This window comes from Oncorhynchus mykiss, chromosome 1, assembly GCF_057628025.1.
Source record: "Oncorhynchus mykiss isolate SJ-2025 chromosome 1, ASM5762802v1, whole genome shotgun sequence".
NCBI classification, from domain to species: Eukaryota; Metazoa; Chordata; class Actinopteri; order Salmoniformes; family Salmonidae; genus Oncorhynchus; species Oncorhynchus mykiss.
This window is the reverse complement of record NC_143022.1, coordinates 75762666-75780744: the sequence shown is the minus strand read 5'-3', so window position 1 is coordinate 75780744 and position 18079 is coordinate 75762666. Positions and strand designations below refer to the sequence as shown.

General features: G+C 41.5%; 1 protein-coding gene across 1 annotated transcript; it reads right to left on the bottom strand.

Moving 5' to 3' along the window:
• Positions 1-1368: 1368 nt before the first annotated feature.
• On the bottom strand, positions 1369-16580 carry prokr1b (prokineticin receptor 1b). Its single transcript, XM_021600162.3, has 2 exons — positions 15862-16580; positions 1369-2296 (listed from the first exon to the last, which is right to left on the bottom strand). The coding sequence occupies exons 1-2, from the start codon at positions 16329-16331 to the stop codon at positions 1585-1587; spliced, it is 1182 nt and encodes a 393-aa protein (XP_021455837.1). The 5' UTR covers positions 16332-16580; the 3' UTR covers positions 1369-1584.
• Between the last annotated feature and the right edge of the window lie 1499 nt (positions 16581-18079).

Genomic DNA, 18079 nt, shown 5'->3' with positions numbered 1-18079 from the left:
TGTGGTAGCAATGCTGGTTAAGTGTGCCTTGAATTCTAAATGAATCACTGACAGTGTGACCAGCAAAGCAGCCCCACACCATCACATCCCCTCCATGCTTCACGGTGGGAAGCACACATGCGGAGATCATCTGTTTACCTACCCTGCGTCTCACAAAGACACAATGGTTGGAACCAAAAATCTCAAATTTGGACTCATCAGACCGAAGGACAGATTTCCACCTGTCTAATGTCCATTGCTCGTGTTTCTTGGGCCAAGCAGGTCTCTTATTCTTATTGGTGTCCTTTAGTATTGGTTTCCTTGAAGCAATTCGACCATGAAGGCCTGATTCACACAGTCTCCTCTGAACAGTTGATGTTGACATGTCTGTTACTTATTTGGGCTGCAATCTGAGGTGCAATTAATTGCCGATTTCTGAGGCTGGTTACTCTAAGGAACTTATCCTCTGCAGCAGAGGTAACTCTGCTTCTTCCTTTCCTGTGCCGGTCTTTATGATTGCCAGCTTAATCATAGCGCTTGATGGTTTTTGTGACTGCACTTGAAGAAACTTTAAAAGTTTTTGATCTTTTCCAGATTGACTGACCTTCGTGTCTTAAAGTAATGATGGTAAGTCATTTCTCTTTGCTTATTTGAGCTGCTCTTGCCATAATATGGATTTGGTCTTATAGCAAATAGGGCTATCTTTTGTAAACCACCCCTAACTTGTCACAACACAACTGATTGGCTCAACGCATTAAGAAGGAAATAAATTCCACAAATTAACTTTTAACAAGGCACACCTGTCAATTGAAATACATTCCAGGTGACTACCTCATGAAGCTGGTTGAGAGAATTCCAGGAGTATGCAAAGCTCTCATCAAGGCAAAGGGTGACTACTTTTAGGAATCTCAAATATAAAATATATTTTGATTTGTTTAACACTTTTTTGATTACTACATGATTCCATATGTGTTATTTCACAGTTTTTATGTCTTTACTATTATTCTACAATGTAGAAAATAGTCAAAATAAAGAAAAACCTGTGAATAAGTAGGTATTTCTTAAGTTTTTACTAGAAATGTATATTGGACTCAGTATATTGTTGAAAAGAGGAGATTCTGAGCTTTAGAACAATATCCAACGTGTGCAACCAATCTCAGAATTTAGTGCAGCAGAGCTTGTTCAAACAGAAGTGTCACTGATCGGCTGTTTAGAGAAAATAAACCCTGAAGTGTGTTATTCATTTTCAGGAAATGCACTGATGGCTTGTAGGCTATTTGATCAGTAGATTAATTGCTGCAATTTTGAGCAGAATAAAGGAGAAGACCGTTTTTTTTCTTCTTACATTTGAAATTAAATAAATGTTTGTTAAGAGCAGCTGGCCGACTCGTGTGTTCACTGAATGCTGCCAAAACAGGTATTGAAATATCCCTTTTCAACAGTATTGTGTATGTGATCACTGAGATCGTGTGAGGATGTCATAAAACAATATTAACATTAGTTTCTGTCGTTTCTGTAAAAGTTTCTGTTGTGCCAAAACACCAACAAAGACATCTCCCTGACAACATCACAAGATCTGAATGTTTCAAAATGGCGTCTCCTCGTTTATCTCAGGCGAATGCATTCGACCTCCTCGGTCAACGGCATGGAGGACGTCCGGATATCTGCCTCGTCCACAGTCTTACTGGGAGCGTAGGTGGACCTCCAGCGCAGCAGCACAATCCTTTTCAGGTACTTGACCGTGTTGTTCTTGACACTGACAAAGCAGAAGGTGTTTATCATGCTGTTGCTCATGGCGATGCACTCAATAATGTAGAAGGCCACCAGGGAGTTCCTCTGGCGGGAGATGATCGTCGGGTGGAAGTCTCGTAGGATGGTGAAGCCGTAATATGGTGCCCAGCACAGAATGTATGCTGTCAGGATCCCGATCAGGACCATGACTGTCTTCCGCCGACAACGCAATCTCTTCCGGATCTGCTCCGTCTGGAAGCCTGGGACACTCTTGAACCAGAGCTCTCGGGAGATCCGTGCGTAACATATTGCCATGACAAAAACGGGCCAAAGGAACTCCAGGGCAAATATAAACAGGAAGTAGGAGCGGTAGTAGGCCTGCTGGTCCACAGGCCAGATCTGGGCACAGAAGGTCTTGTGGGTGTTCTGAGAGGTGCTGGCACCGCCATGAGGGTACATGGTCTCGGAGGCAAAGTAGGCAGAAGGGATGGAGATTAGGATTGGTACAACCCAGACACCAGTGATCAGACAGTATGCCGTCTGGTACTTCATACGAGGCCTCAGAGGATGGACGATGGCCATGTACCTGAGGACAGAGGAGAGGGTGTATTAAGGTACATAAAAATTAGCAAAAAGGACATTTTTGTCAGTATATATTTTCATCAGGCTACTAGGACACATGCAAATGAAAAGTATACTGTCGCTAGTCCTTGCAATTTAACCAAGGTGCATAACATTATGAGCGAACCAATCCTAATGGGATCTACAAACAAGTTTGAGCTGCTCTTGAAGGAACAAACAAAAATTCTAATGAAAATATAGAAACAGTTTTCCATGCTCCACCTAGAGTGGTTGAATATCTTTAGTAGATCAAATCAAAGTTTATTTGTCACGTTCGCCCAATACAACAAGTGTAGACCTTACAGTGAAATGCTTACTTACAGGCTCTAACCAATAGCGCAAAAAAGGTATTAGGTGAACAATAGGTAGGTTAAGAAATTAAACAACAGTAAAAAGAGAGGCTATATACAGTAGCGAGGCTATACAAGTAGTGAGGCTACACACAGACACCAGTTAGTCAGGCTGATTGAGGTAGTATCTACATGTAGATATGGTTAAAGTGACTATGCATATATGATGAACAGAGAGTAGCAGTAGCGTAAAAGAGGGGTTGGCGGGTGGTGGGAGGGACAAAATGCAAATAGCCTGGTTAGCCAATGTGCGGGAGCACTGGTTGGTTGGGCCAATTGAGGTAGTATGTACATGGAGGGGGCACACAATGCAAATAGTCCGGGTAGCCATTTGATTACCTGTTCAGGAGTCTTATGGCTTGGGGGTAAAAACTGTTGGGAAGCCTTTTTGTCCTAGACTTGGCACTCCGGTACCGTAAACTTTGCTGTTACATGTATACTGGGGTAGCGGTATACAGTGGGGAGAACAATTATTTGATGCACTGCCAATTTTGCAGGATTTCCTACTTACAAAGCATGTAGAGCTCTATAATTTTTTTCATAGGGACACTTCAACTGTGAGAGACAGAATCTAAAACAAAATCCAGAAAATCACATTGTATGATTTTTAAGTAATTAATTTGCATTTTATTGCTTGACATAAGTATTTGATACATCAGAAAAGCAGAACTTAACATTTGGTACATAAACCTTTGTTTGCAATTACAGAGATCATACCTTTCCTGTAGTTCTTGACCAGGTTTGCACACACTGCAGCAGGGATTTCGGCCCACTCCTCCATACAGACCATCTCTAGATCCTTCAGATTTCAGGGCTGTCGCTGGGCAATACGGACTTTCAGCTCCCTCCAAAGATTTTCTATAGGGTTCAGGTCTGGAGACTGGCTAGGCCACTCCAGGACCTTGAGATGCTTCTTAGGGAGCCACTCCTTAGGTGCCCTGGCTGTGTATTTCGGGTCGTTGTCATGCTGGAAGACCCAGCCACGACCCATCTTCAATGCTCTTACTGAGGGGAGGAGGTTGTTGGCCAAGATCTCGCGATACATGGCCCCATCCATCCTCCCCTCAATACGGTGCAGTCGTCCTGTCCCCTTTGCAGAAAAGCATCCCCAAAGAATGATGTTTCCACCTCCATGCTTCATTTTGGGATGGTGTTCTTGGGGTTGTACTCATCCTTCTTCTTCCTCCAAACATGGCGAGCGGAGTTTAGACCAAAAAGCTCTATTTTTGTCTCATCAGACCACAGGACCTTCTCTCATTCCTCCTCTGGATCATCCAGATGGTCATTGGCAAACTTCAGATGGGCCTGGACATGCCCTTGCTTGAGTAGGGGGACCTTGCGTGCGCTGCAGGATTTTAATCCATGATGGCGTAGTGTGTTACTAATGGTTTTCTTTGAGACTGTGGTCCCAGCTCTCTTCAGGTCATTGACCAGGTCCTGCCGTGTAGTTATGGGCTGATCCCTCACCTTCCTCATGATCATTGATGCCCCACGAGGTGAGATCTTGCATGGAGCCGCAGACCGAGGGTGATTGACCGTCATCTTGAACCTCTTCCATTTTCTAATAATTGCGCCAACAGTTGTTGCCTTCTCACCAAGCTGCTTGCCTATTGTCCTGTAGCCCATCCCAGCCTTGTGCAGGTCTACAATTTTAATCCTGATGTCCTTACACAGCTCTCCGGTCTTGGCCATTGTGGAGAGGTTGGAGTCTGTTTGAGTGTGTGGACAGGTGTCTTTTATACAGGTAACAAGTTCAAACAGGTGCAGTTAATACAGGTAATGAGTGGAGAACAGGAGGGCTTCTTAAAGAAAAACTAACAGGTCTGTGAGAGCCGGAATTCTTACTGGTTGGTAGGTGATCAAATACTTATTTCATGCAATAAAATGCATGTATACGTACATGGCCCTTTTTTTCAATAGTTACATAGCAATAATAAAAGTATTTGATATTTTGATATATGTTACATCTAAATATATAGTATAAGTACTATCTATACTTATATTATAAATCATGTTTTTGGTCAAACTGAGCTTTTAAACCCACCTCTCATCTATTCTCCCTCCATCCCATCTCTCTTTGTAAACCACCCTCTTATGATTTCCATGTGCCATATATTTTTCTACTGTGCTATGATGTTTGACATAAATTCTGAACCTGTCTAGTTGCATAGTATACCATATACAGATTGTGAGTTAAAGATAATTATTTTTGCTAAAAGTATTATTATATTGTTGATTGATTGACAATGGTTCTCCACATCCCCCAACAGTACTATTGCAGGATTAATTTGAGATAAATTCCCATATCTGTGACCAGAAAATAAGTGATCAAATTATCAAATGATTCTATCACTTGGTAGCAAAATCTGCAGAGCTGAGATGGTTGTATGCCCCATATAGATAACATTCTGTTTGTGGCAATCATTTTGTACAATAATTTAAACAGAAAAACTCTCTTTTGAAAAGCTCTGTTTGAATCAAGCGTTGTTTTGTGTATCAGTTTATTAACCAGGTGCCATGGAATCAGCACATCAAAAATTTATTCCCAGCTATTTTGCAACCCGTATGGCGTCGCGGTCAACATTTTGGTCCTCAAGTAAAACTGATATATTTTTATATTCATGTTTTTTTTGTGCTAATTTGGCCAAACAAACATGTTCCCTACCTTCTCCCCCTTCCACTTGCCTCCTCCATTTTTGCGGTAATGCTGCAATCAGTTGTTTATAATTTTGGAGAGAGCAAACATTTCCGTATACAGTATGTTTGTTAACTTCACATGTGACATAACTCCACCTTTCCTATTCATAATATTTAACAAAGATAATTACTTAAAACAAAATGTATTTCCATAAATATATATATATTTTCTATCAATTAGTATATTTTAAATTAACTATATAATTTGTTATATTATTTGTTCTGTGTTTTCTGGGGGATGAAACTGGTATTGCAGCCAGCTTCGAATGTCTTGTTTTAGAAAGGGTGATATTGTGAAAAAGGTTCCATTTTCAATTAACTGAAAGTGACAAGGGATGAACAAGGGATGAACAAGGGATGAGACATTCTTACTAATCTACTGGAGAACCAGTTTGGGTCTTTTGTATGACTGATGCTTTTAGTGAGAGGTTTAATGCATTGATATTTAGTACTTTTTGCCACCCAAACTCATTTTTATTATATAAATAAGCCCGTTTTATTTTGTCTGGCTTGCCATTCCAAATCATTTGAAAGAAAAATAGTTTGGCGTAGACAGTGTCATAAGTAAATAGGTAAACCGGGATATGACAAAATATTTACTCAAGGTGATTTTTCCACAAATAGACAGGTATTTATCTCTCCATGTTAGCAAGAGCTTATCTATTTTGGCTAACTTTCTGTAAAAATGAGTTGTAGTATGTTCCTTTATTTCGTTAGGGATAGGAATAGCGAGTCTGTCCACTTCACCGTCAGACCATTTTATTGGTAAACTACACAGTAACCTAAAAGTTGTCTTTTTTTAGCGATCCAATACGTAATATGGTACACTTATCATAGTTTGGTTGTAATCCAGATCCACATTGAGGTTGTGCAGGGATCCAGATGGCAGATTTAAAAGAAATCTATGTCATCAGCATACAATGCCACCTTTGTTTTTAAGCCCTGGATTTCTAGACCCTCTATATATTTTTGTTGGATATGATTTTAATAGCTAACATTTTGATGACCATAATAAATAGATATGCCGATATTGGACAACCTTGTTTTACTCCGAGGGTCTTGTACCGAGTGTCAGGATAAAGACCCTCTGTGCCATTTTTGGAAAAAGTGGATCCTTGCCTTTTGGCTGATCCATTTGTGGTTTCAGACTGGGTGAAAACAGATTTGGACGCTGTGGAGTCAGTGAAGGTATCCAGAAGTGGTCTTATATCAATTGTTTGTGTTTCTGCAGGTCAGAGGGCGCAGGCGCTTCATGTTAAACGAATGGGGAAAAGAGATGTGAATTGTTTTGCTTTCAAGAAAAGGGTGCCATTGAAATGACTGATTATGGGGTAGCGGTAAATGTGAAAGTTGACCAACTGAACGGGAAGATTCCCAGTGTTTGTGATGCTCGTTGTTTAGTGTGATGCAGACAGAGGGGCGTGAGTGGTGAAACAGAAAAGTCATTGTCTGTTCCTTTGAGTTTTGATGTTGAGTCTTTGCCCGACAAAGGCATGTTAGGATACATAAGTTATCCCGTACAGGTTTTTGTGCCAAATATATTACATTGTTACAGGTGTCAAGCTTATGGGCATGTGGCAGCAGTGTGTAGGAGGAAGGTCCCTACTGTAGCTGTGAGAAGTGTGCAGAAGGGCATGAGACAAAGGAATGTGTAGCATTGGGGAAAGTAGTGGTATGTGTTAATTGTAGGGGTGACCATGGGCTGGGGATCAGAAATGTCCGGTGCGAGAGAGCACGGTTGAGGTTTCCAGGGTTAGAGTAGTGCAGAAGTTGTCGTATGCTGAGGCAGTGAGGAAAGTTGAGGAAGAAGGATCAAGGGGGAAGGATCTTGAGAGGGGTGGTATGAGTAGTAGATCTGTACCAGTACAGAGGAATACATGCAAGTCATATATGCTTCAGTAAAGTCTGATTTTTAGAGATTATAGCAATGCTTATCAACTGTACTGCAGGGATGGAACATAAATGGCAGAAATTTGAAGTTGTGGTGGCAGCTGCAGAGAGGGATTTGGGTGTACGAGACGTGACGTCAGAAGAGTTACAGGGTGTTTTGAGTGGTGGTGTCCCGTCCTTTCAGGCTGTTGACCTGAGGTAGGACTAGGTAGATTTAAATAGTGGAGTAAGGTGTGGTGGGTTTTTAGTGTAGGGTTAGATAGTAGGGTTAGACAGTAGGGTTAGATAATAGGGTTAAATAGTAGGGATAGACAGTAGGGTTAGATAGTAGGGTATTTGTTGATTTTGTTGATCTGCTTTAAAAAAAAAAATTAAGCAATGTATAAAGGAGTTGTACTCCAGTCTAGTAGGTGGCGGTAATGAAACATTTATTTGATGCCAACTGCTGTTACCCTGGTTGAAGAAGAAGATACACGTGAAAATAATAGAGGGCTTGTAGTTGTGTCACAAATCACCTAGAAACCGTACCAGGCACCATGTTTGAAGACCAATGTTAACTTAAAACTATTATTCAAGGTGAACAGCGTCATTGTTGATTCATCACAGCTCACAATTCTGCAGTAAAGCGGGTAAGGGAATCTGCCACTAATGTCTGTGTTGTATTCTCAAATTAACATTAACTAACTTTTTGTATAGTTGTAAACGCTCCTAATAGTGTTGTTTGATTACCACTCTTTTTTTCCGGATATCAGCCATGTGAACCCATTTTGCAGCTGATAATGGCGTGCAATGCCAATACAGCCATAAGCCTACAGCAGTGGTTCTCCAGTCCTTTAGTACCTCAACAGAACATTTTTGTTGCAGTCCCAGACAAACATGCCTGATTGAGAGTCTGATGATTAGTTGACAAGTTGAATCAGGTATGCTTGTCTGGGAAAACAATAAACTGTGTATTGTTGGGGGTACTTGAGGACCGGACCACTGGCCCTACAGTATGATGGCATCAGCGCAGAGTTTCCCAAACTCTGTCCTCGGGACCCCAAAGGGTGCATGTTTTGGTTTTGCACTAACACTGCCCAGCTGATTCAAATGATCCAAGCTTGATCTCTCTCCAACGCACCTGCTGTCTCGACCTCTGAATGCTCAGCTATAAAAAGCCAACTGACATTTACTCCTGAGTACTGACCTGTTGCACCCTCTATAACCACTGATTATTATTTGATCCTGCTAGTTATCTATGAACGTTTGCACATCTTGAAGAACAATCTGGCCTTAAGTTACCATGTACTCTTATAATCTCCACCTGGCACAGCCAGAAGAGGACTGGCCACTCCTCGGAGCCTGGTTCCTGTCTAGGTTTCTTCCTAGGTTCCTGCCTTTCTAGGTAGTTTTCCTAGCCTGCTTCTACATCTGCATTGCTTGCTGGTTGGGGTTTTAGGCTGGGTTTCTGTACAGAATTTTGTGACATATGCCAATGTAAAAAGGGCTTTATAAATACATTTGATTGATTTATGATTAGTTTATTATTTGAATCAGCTCAGCTTTGTAGTGCTAAGGCAAAATCCAAGATGTGCACCCCTTCGAGGACTGAGCTTAGGAAACCGTGAGATTAGCCTTATGGGCATTTGCAATGCACCCCTTGACATTGTGCATCTGAAGCAGAGAATAACTTAACTCATACATTTTCTACATTTTGTTGAGCTACATGTTCTCATTTTAAGAATGATACCAGTAGACCAGGTATTCCCAAACTGGGGTACGCATAATGGGGCAGTAGCTGTAGGGGGTACGCCAAATAAAATGTGACTCACAATATATATATTTTTTATTATGTTTTTTTGTGGTTTTTTTCTCACATTTTCAAACAGTGCATTTATATTTTCCAACAGGGCTATACATTTGAGTGAGGTTATTTCTCTCGCCTGAGTAGCCTCATTTCACTGTGAAAAATAAAATGAAACCATCTAGTGTTCAGCAAAACAACAACACAATGTCAAATACAGGTAGCCTAGTTAAATAATTAACATCCAATCACATGAACTGTTACTCTCTCGCGGGAAGTCCAATAGCGGTCTGTATGTAGCCAAACGTAGCTGCTGCTCATTCTGTTTGCTCGAAAATTGATAAATGGTTAAAGTAAGACCCGCGTCCATAGAGACACATACCAGCTCTACTGGAAGTACTCTTACTACCAGCAGTACTACACCTGCACCTGTCGACGACACAAGTTGTTCTGCTTCCACGAACACATCCAATGCTAGCATCAGTAATTGTACATTTGTTGTTAGCCCATCTAGCATGGACACTGACAGTTGTGAATCTGATGCAGCCGAAGAGTTACTGCCCCCTTACCCTGGAAAGCATCGAACAACAGACATGGACGTTGGTCCATCGAAGAGATGCAAATATGATGAGAACTACATTGATTTGGGGTTCACTTATATTGAGATTAGTGCCTTTTTCTCAGCCACAGTGTGTTATATGTGGACAAGTACTATCTCACAACTCTATGAAATCTTCACTCTTGCTCAGACATTTAGAAACAAAACATGCCAATTTGAAAAATAAGCCACAGAAGTTTTTGAGCAAGAATTAAAAATACTTTCGAGTAGTATATAAAACATATATAAAATAAACAGATACCATTAATAAGAAGGGGCTTGAAGCGTCTTATATGTTGAGCTACCGAGTGGCTAGGACAGGGAACCCCCATACTATTGTGGAGGACTTCATTCTTCCTGCTCCCGCGATATGACTGGGACAATGCTGGGTGAAAAGGCCCAAAAAACTATACAGACAATGCCTTCATCAAACAATACTGTTTCATGACACATCAGTGACACGGCAGGAGATGTTTTGAAACAATTACTGCTTCGCATACAAGCCAGTGAATTATATGCGTTACAGCTGGATGAGTCAACAGACGTGGCGGGCCTGGCACAGCTCATGTTATATGTCCGTTACATTTATGGGGGATCGATTAAGGAAGACATCCTCTTCTGCAAACCACTGGGAACCAGGACAACAGGAGAAGAAATGTTTAATAAAGTACTGGACAACTTTGTGACATCAAATGGACTTTGGTGGTCAAGATGTGTTGGTATCTGTACTGATGGCGCAAAAGCCATGACAGAGAGTCATAGTGGAGTGGTAACGAGCGTTAAAGAAGTTGCTCCTGACGCCGCTTGGGTACACTGCAGCATCTACCGAGAGGCTCTTACTGCCAAAGGAATGACAGCTTGAAATTTTCTAAATTTTCTACAAAATGTTAAATTTTCTGCTGAATGCAATAATATGGGCAGCAACCATGCAACACTTTTACAACATACAGAAGTGCGCTGGGGGGCAAAGTATTGACATGTTTTTTTTAAATTGAGAAATGTGCAAAAAGTTTTCTTTAATGACTATAATTTTCACTTGCAACAAAATTGCAGCAAACGGTTCTGTGAAAATGTAATTTAATCAGAAGCGGCTGCCAGATTTCTGGTTTGGGCTGCGCTCAGAGTATCCTGCCTTGGCCAATCGTGCTGTTAACATCTTACGGCTGAAATCCCGTTAACGGGATCGATTTGACAACAGCCAGTGAAAGTGCAGGGCACCAAATTCAAACAACAGAAATCTCATAATTAAAATTCCTCAAACATACAAGTATTATACACCTTTTTAAAGATAAGTTGTTGTTAATCTCACCACAGTGTCCGATTTCAAAAAGGCTTTACGACGAAAGCATACCATGCGATTATGTTAGGTCAGCACCTAGTCATAGAAAAAAACAGCCTTTTTTCCAGCCAAAGAGAGGAGTCACAAAAAGCAGAAATAGAGAAAATGAATCACTAACCTTTGATGATCTTCCTCAGATGACACTCATAGGACTTCATGTTACACAATACATGTATGTTTCGTTCGATAAAGTTCATATTTATATCCAAAAATCTCCAGTGATCTCCAGTGATTTTGCAGAGCGCCACATCAATTTACAGAAATACTCATCATAAATGTTGATGAAAATACAAGTGTTATACATGGAATTAAAGATATACTTCTCCTTAATCTTCCAGTGTCTGGTGGAAAGCAGACTGAACCAGGTTTTCCTTTACGATTTTACCTGTGCTTAGCTCCATTCCTTGTATTTTTTTTATCCTGAAAAACTCCCCAGTCCTTAATGATTACAAGCATAACCTAACTGATGCAGCCACCACTATGCTTGAAATTACGGAGTGTCGTACTCAGTAATGTGTTACATTGGATTTGCCCCAAACATAACACTTTGTATTCAGGACAAAAAAGACAATTGCTTTGTCATCTTTTTTGCAGTAATACTTTAGTGCCTTGTTGCAAACAGGATGCATGTTTTGGAATATTTGTACTCTGTATAGGCTTAATTTCTTTCACTATTTCAATTAGGTTAGTATTGTAGAGTAACTACAATTAAACTCTGTGACTGTTTTAAAGTCACAATTGGCCTCATGGTGAATTCGCTTAGCGGTTTCCTTCCTCTCCAGCAACTGAGTTAGGAAGGATGCCTGTATCTTTGTAGTGACTGAGTATATTGATACAACATCCAAAGTGTAGTTCATAACTTCACCATGCTCAAAATGTCTGCTTTGTTTTTCCCATCTACCTATAGATGCCTTTCTTTGCAGGGCCAATTATGAAACTTCAGAAGCTTTCTTTTAAGAAATTTGGTCCTAGAGTCATGAAATGTTCAAAGTACATTGAGGTACAATTGCAATGGTTGCTGCTGTGGCTAATTCAGAGGACTATGAATATAGACAAGCTATTGACATTAACAACATTTTATAGAACATTCTTCTTTCATAATTGCGTTTTGATACAGTTTTGGATTTAAAGTATGGTGTTCAAGCAAAGAAAACATGAGACTGGTCTTTTTGATGAGGAACAAATAAAGCAGCTAAATGCCGCTTGAGGGTAGTCGATTATTTCCTGTACAGCAGGCTGATCTTTTATTAAAGATGTGCCCCAATAGCTTACCTTCCTCCTCTCTCTTTTAGTTTGTTTAGAAAATATTTGAAAGGTGGAAACTGTGTGTAACCGTGGGTTTGTGGAAAGTTTGTACACTACCGTTCAAAAGTTTGGGGTCACTTAGAAATGTCCTTGTTTTTTTAAAGAAAGGCACATTGTTTGTCCATTAAAACAACATCACATTGATCAGAAATACAGTGTAGACATTGTTAAATGTGGTAAATGACTATTGTAGCTGGAAACGGCTGATTTTTAATGGAATATCTACATAGGTGTACAGAAGCCCATTTTCAGCAACCATCACTCCTGTGTTCCAATGGCACGTAGCCTTATCTAATCCAAGTTTATCATTTGAAAAGGTTAAATGATCGTTAGCAAACCCTTTTGCAATTATGTTAGCACAGCTGAAAACTGTTGTTGTGTGCCCTGAGAGTCGGGAAGCAAGTACAGGGAGTGAGTGTTTTAATAAATAAACACGAAACACAAACACACCAACATGAAACAGAGTCAATAACACCTGAGGAAAGAACCAAGAGGAGGGACAGATATAGGGAAGATAATCAAGGAGGTGATGGAGTCCAGGTAAGTGTCATGAGGCGCTGGTGTGCTTGACGATGGTGACAGGTGTGCGGGGTAATCAGTAGCCTGATGACCTTGAGGCCGGAGAGTGTATAGGTGACAGTACCCCCTCCCCGACACGCAGCTCATGCCGCAGGACGCTGACAAAGGGGACGAACCCAGGGATCAGGAGTGGACCGGTCACCCCTGCTGAAGCGCGGGACCCTGTCACACCGGCTGAGGCATGGGAACCTGTCGAGCCGGCTGGGGCGCAGTAACCTGCCAGACCAGCTGAGGCAGGGGAGCCTGGCGATCCGGCTGAGGCATGAGAGCCTGACGAGCCGGTGGAAGCAGGGGAGCCTGGCGATCTGGCGGAGGCATGAAAGCCCGATGAGCCAGGCTGAGGCAGGGTAGCCTGGCGATCCGGCTGAGGCATGAGAGCCTGACAAGCCGGTGGAGGCAGGGGAATCTGGCTGAGGCATGAGAGCCTGTAACGGCTCCCAGACCCAAAGTAATTTACACTGTCACAAAAAAAAAAACTCCTTGATGCTTCTCTTAGGTGAGGTGTTATTCTGTAATGAGTGCGCTGAGACTCGGGAAGCAAGTACGGGGAGTGAGTGTTTTAATAAGTAAAGAAAACAATAAACATGAAACACAAACAACGCACTGACATGAAAGAGAGTCAATAACACCTGAAGAAAGAACCAAGGGGAGTAACATACAGTGCCTTGTGAAAGTATTCGGCCCCCTTGAACTTTGCGACCTTTTGCCACATTTCAGGCTTCAAACATAAAGATATAAAACTGTATTTTTTTGTGAAGAATCAACAACAAGTGGGACACAATCATGAAGTGGAACGACATTTATTGGATATTTCAAACTTTTTTAACAAATCAAAAACTGAAAAATTGGGCGTGCAAAATTATTCAGCCCCCTTAAGTTAATACTGTGTAGCGCCACATTTTGCTGCGATTACAGCTGTAAGTCGCTTGGGGTATGTCTCTATCAGTTTTGCACATCGAGAGACTGACATTTTTTCCCCTTCCTCCTTGCAAAACAGCTCGAGCTCAGTGAGGTTGGATGGAGAGCATTTGTGAACAGCAGTTTTCAGTTCTTTCCACAGATTCTCGATTGGATTCAGGTCTGGACTTTGACTTGGCCATTCTAACACCTGGAAATGTTTATTTTTGAACCATTCCATTGTAGATTTTGCTTTATGTTTTGGATCATTGTCTTGTTGGAAGACAAATCTCTGTCCCAGTCTCAGGTCTTCTGCAGACTCCATCAGGTTTTCTTCCAGAAAACAGGCCCAAATCATGATGCTGCCACCACCATGTTTGACAGTGGGGATGGTGTGTTCAGCTGTGTTGCTTTTACGCCAAACATAACGTTTTGCATTGTTGCCAAAAAGTTCAATTTTGGTTTCATCTGACCAGAGCACCTTCTTCCACATGTTTGGTGTGTCTCCCAGGTGGCTTGTGGCAAACTTTAAACAACACTTTTTATGGATATCTTTAAGAAATGGCTTTCTTCTTGCCACTCTTCCATAAAGGCCAGATTTGTGCAATATACGACTGATTGTTGTCCAATGGACAGAGTCTCCCACCTCAGCTGTAGATCTCTGCAGTTCATCCAGAGTGATTATGGGCCTCTTGGCTGCATCTCTGATCAGTCTTCTCCTTGTATGAGCTGAAAGTTTAGAGGGACGGCCAGGTCTTGGTAGATTTGCAGTGGTCTGATACTCCTTCCATTTCAATATTATCGCTTGCACAGTACTCCTTGGGATGTTTAAAGCTTGGGAAATATTTTTGTATCCAAATCCGGCTTTAAACTTCTTCACAACAGTATCTCGGACCTGCCTGGTGTGTTCCTTGTTCTTCATGATGCTCTCTGCGCTTTTAACGGACCTCTGAGACTATCACAGTGCAGGTGCATTTATACGGAGACTTGATTACACACAGGTGGATTGTATTTATCATCATTAGTCATTTAGGTCAACATTGGATCATTCAGAGATCCTCACTGAACTTCTGGAGAGAGTTTGCTGCACTGAAAGTAAAGGGGCTGAATAATTTTGCACGCCCAATTTTTCAGTTTTTGATTTGTTAAAAAAGTTTGAAATATCCAATAAATGTCGTTCCACATCATGATTGTGTCCCACTTGTTGCTGATTCTTCACAAAAAAATACAGTTTTATATCTTTATGTTTGAAGCCTGAAATGTGGCAAAAGGTCGCAAAGTTCAAGGGGGCCGAATACTTTCGCAAGGCACTGTATATAGGGAAGATAATCAAGGAGGTAATGGAGTCCAGGTGAGTGTCATGAGGTGCTGGTGCGCTTGACGATGGTGACAGGTGTGCGGGATATTCAGCAGCCTGATGACCTAGAGGCCGGAGAGGGAGTATACGCGACAGTTGTTCGGATTTTAAAAAAGCAATAAAACTGGACTTCTTTACACTAATTGAGTATCTGGTGCATCAGCATTTGTAGGTCCGATTACAGGCTCAAAATGGCCAGAAACAAAAGGAAGGGGAGTGGGAGGCCCCGGTGCACAACTGAGCATGAGGACAAGAACGTTAGAGAGTCTAGTTTGAGAAACAGACGCCTCACAAGTCCTCAACTGTCAGCTTTATTAAATAGTACCTGCAAAACACCAGTCTCAACATCAACAGACTGGCCAATAAAAACAAAATATTAAGATGGGCAAAAAAACACATACACTGGACAGAGGAACTCTGCCTAGAAGGCTAGCATCTCGGAGTCGCCTCTTCACTGTTGACGTTGAAACTGGTGTTTTGCGGGTACTATTTAATGAAGCTGCAAAAAAGGAAGGAAGACACTGACAGGGGAATATTTTGAGACATTGACACTGACTTTGATGGCAGACTATGCTAGCTAAGTCACTTATTGATTGCTACAAGGCTGAAACAAGGGGCAAGGTGCCTTCAACAAGATAAAACTCCTGACAAGTGCAAGGCAATTAGAGGACACACACACACACACACACCTGTCATTGAAAGATGCTAATAAAAGGGGATAAGGCACTGACCCACCTGTCTGCAGCGATAGCCAGCAGTGCGTTAGTGGACACGTAGAGAGACACAGTCCTGATGTAGTTGACAGAGGCACACAGCACCAGGCCATAGTCCCAGGACAACTGCTTCACCACATAGTAATCCACCAGGAACGGACAGCACACCACTGACACTATGAAGTCTGATATAGCCAGATTAGCTATGAGCAGGTTAGTGAGGTTACGTAGCTTCTTGTACCGTGCCAAAGTAGCGATAAACAGGAAGTTGCCAACACCGCAGACGAGCATAATGCAGATGAGCACCATGGCGATGACGATGGTGGCAACGAAGAAGGCTGTGCCCTGCGTAGTGTCGGGAATCTCATTGTCGGGAATACCATAGTCTGTGTCGTAGTTATCCGTAAACGGGTCCAGCTCGCTTCCTCCCAGCACGTGGCCAGGGGTCTCAGCGTACACTGCAGCCAGCTGGCTGATGTTGGGATCTCCCATGGTGAATTCCCAATAAGTGTTAGGTTTCTTGTTTTAATTTGTGTTTTCTTTCTAAATTATTTCAGTGTCTTCCAGGAACCATTTCAGAAGGTTTTTGGGTCATGGTGTCAGTGTCTTGCAGGAACTATGGAGGTGGATGAGGGAGGGTCTTTTTGAGTGTAGAGAAGATCCCACTTGTCACTCAGACAGCCAAGAGATCATCTTCGACTGACCTGCAACACAGTTGTTCTCAACTTAGACTCACAGAGAGACCAGAGAATGTGTGAAATTTCATTAAACATTGATTTCAGATTCAAACATGCTCCCCGGATCAAATAAGCATGAATAAATGTAGCATCTTGTGGGTGCCGCTGTTGACATTGCAGAGCTGGTAAAATAATAATGAAAACCGCTATGACAATTTATTTTCTGCTCAACAGTTTTATTATTGGTCAATGACACAGATTCTTGCCCCCAGTCTGCTCTCTATTGAAGAGCAACCCTGGGTTATGTACCTAGCAAGTATGTTGTAAAATTATTCACTTCAATCTACATGAATGGACATTGCGTCAGAGTGATTTGTGGTCAGGACATAGAATAACCATGACAAAGCTGAAAGAGAATTAGCCAATTTACTCTCATTGTTAGAATAATAATGCGGAATAAGAGCCAGCTGTAATAACCTGGACACCATCCGACACACAATAGAGTGTTGTGAAACACTCAGAAAAAAGGCTTAACACTGACTCAATAGACAAGCCCTCCACAAACAACATCAACACTCTTGGCAAGGGAGAGAGAGTGTGTGTGGAGGGCAGAGGACAGGAAGCAAGTGACAGAGTGGTTGGGGGAAGAAATATCACTTGTATGAGATAGATAGATAGATAGATAGATAGATAGATAGATAGATAGATAGATAGATAGATAGATAGATAGATAGATAGATAGATAGATAGATAGCGAGAAAGAAAGAAAGAAAGAAAGAGATAGCGAGAGAGGGACAGAAAGAGAGAGAGAAAGAGGAAGAGAGAGAGAGTACAATCATGCAAATAATACAATTTAAAGCTGTTGGGAAAATAAAGCAACAATCATGCACACATATGCAAATCAACAAATTAAATAATCACTTGTTGCAATTAAATGCAAACTGAGTTTGCTAATTGCACCTTGAAAAGGTGAGGAGGTGGTATATTGCATTAAATGGTTTCTCATACAAACAGGCTCGTCTCTATTTAACCAAACCACTGGGACTAGATCATTTAGCCCTACTTTACAATGAACCACGGCATACCTGTCACCTTTGGAGTTCCAGCTGACTCAATTTACATCTGTGCTCTTCCATGATTAGACTGTTAGGCTATGTCGAATTATCAAGTGCAGAAAACATCCGATCTTTCTCTCACACCAATGGAAAACAATATGAATTCGGACTTATGCACTGTCCAACTAAGCATCACACAGACATTTAAGATTAAAGCTTTAACTTTCAAAATGTTATTGGTCTATATAACATTTAATGAGCTGAAGCTGCACCACTGTGTTGTGAAGAGTTATCCTGACTGATAGGCTACAAACACCCGACTATGCACGCACAAGGTATTTTCCTACATGCGTTTTCAACATGTGAAATGGATTCCATTCCATTAAACCTCTTTGAATGAAATAAGCAAGTGGACGTGGGCTAGAGAAAAACAAAGAAATCCGTCACTGTGGGTACATTATTCAACAACGCAGTGTAAATTACATTTTGCTAAGATTTACCGTTGTGG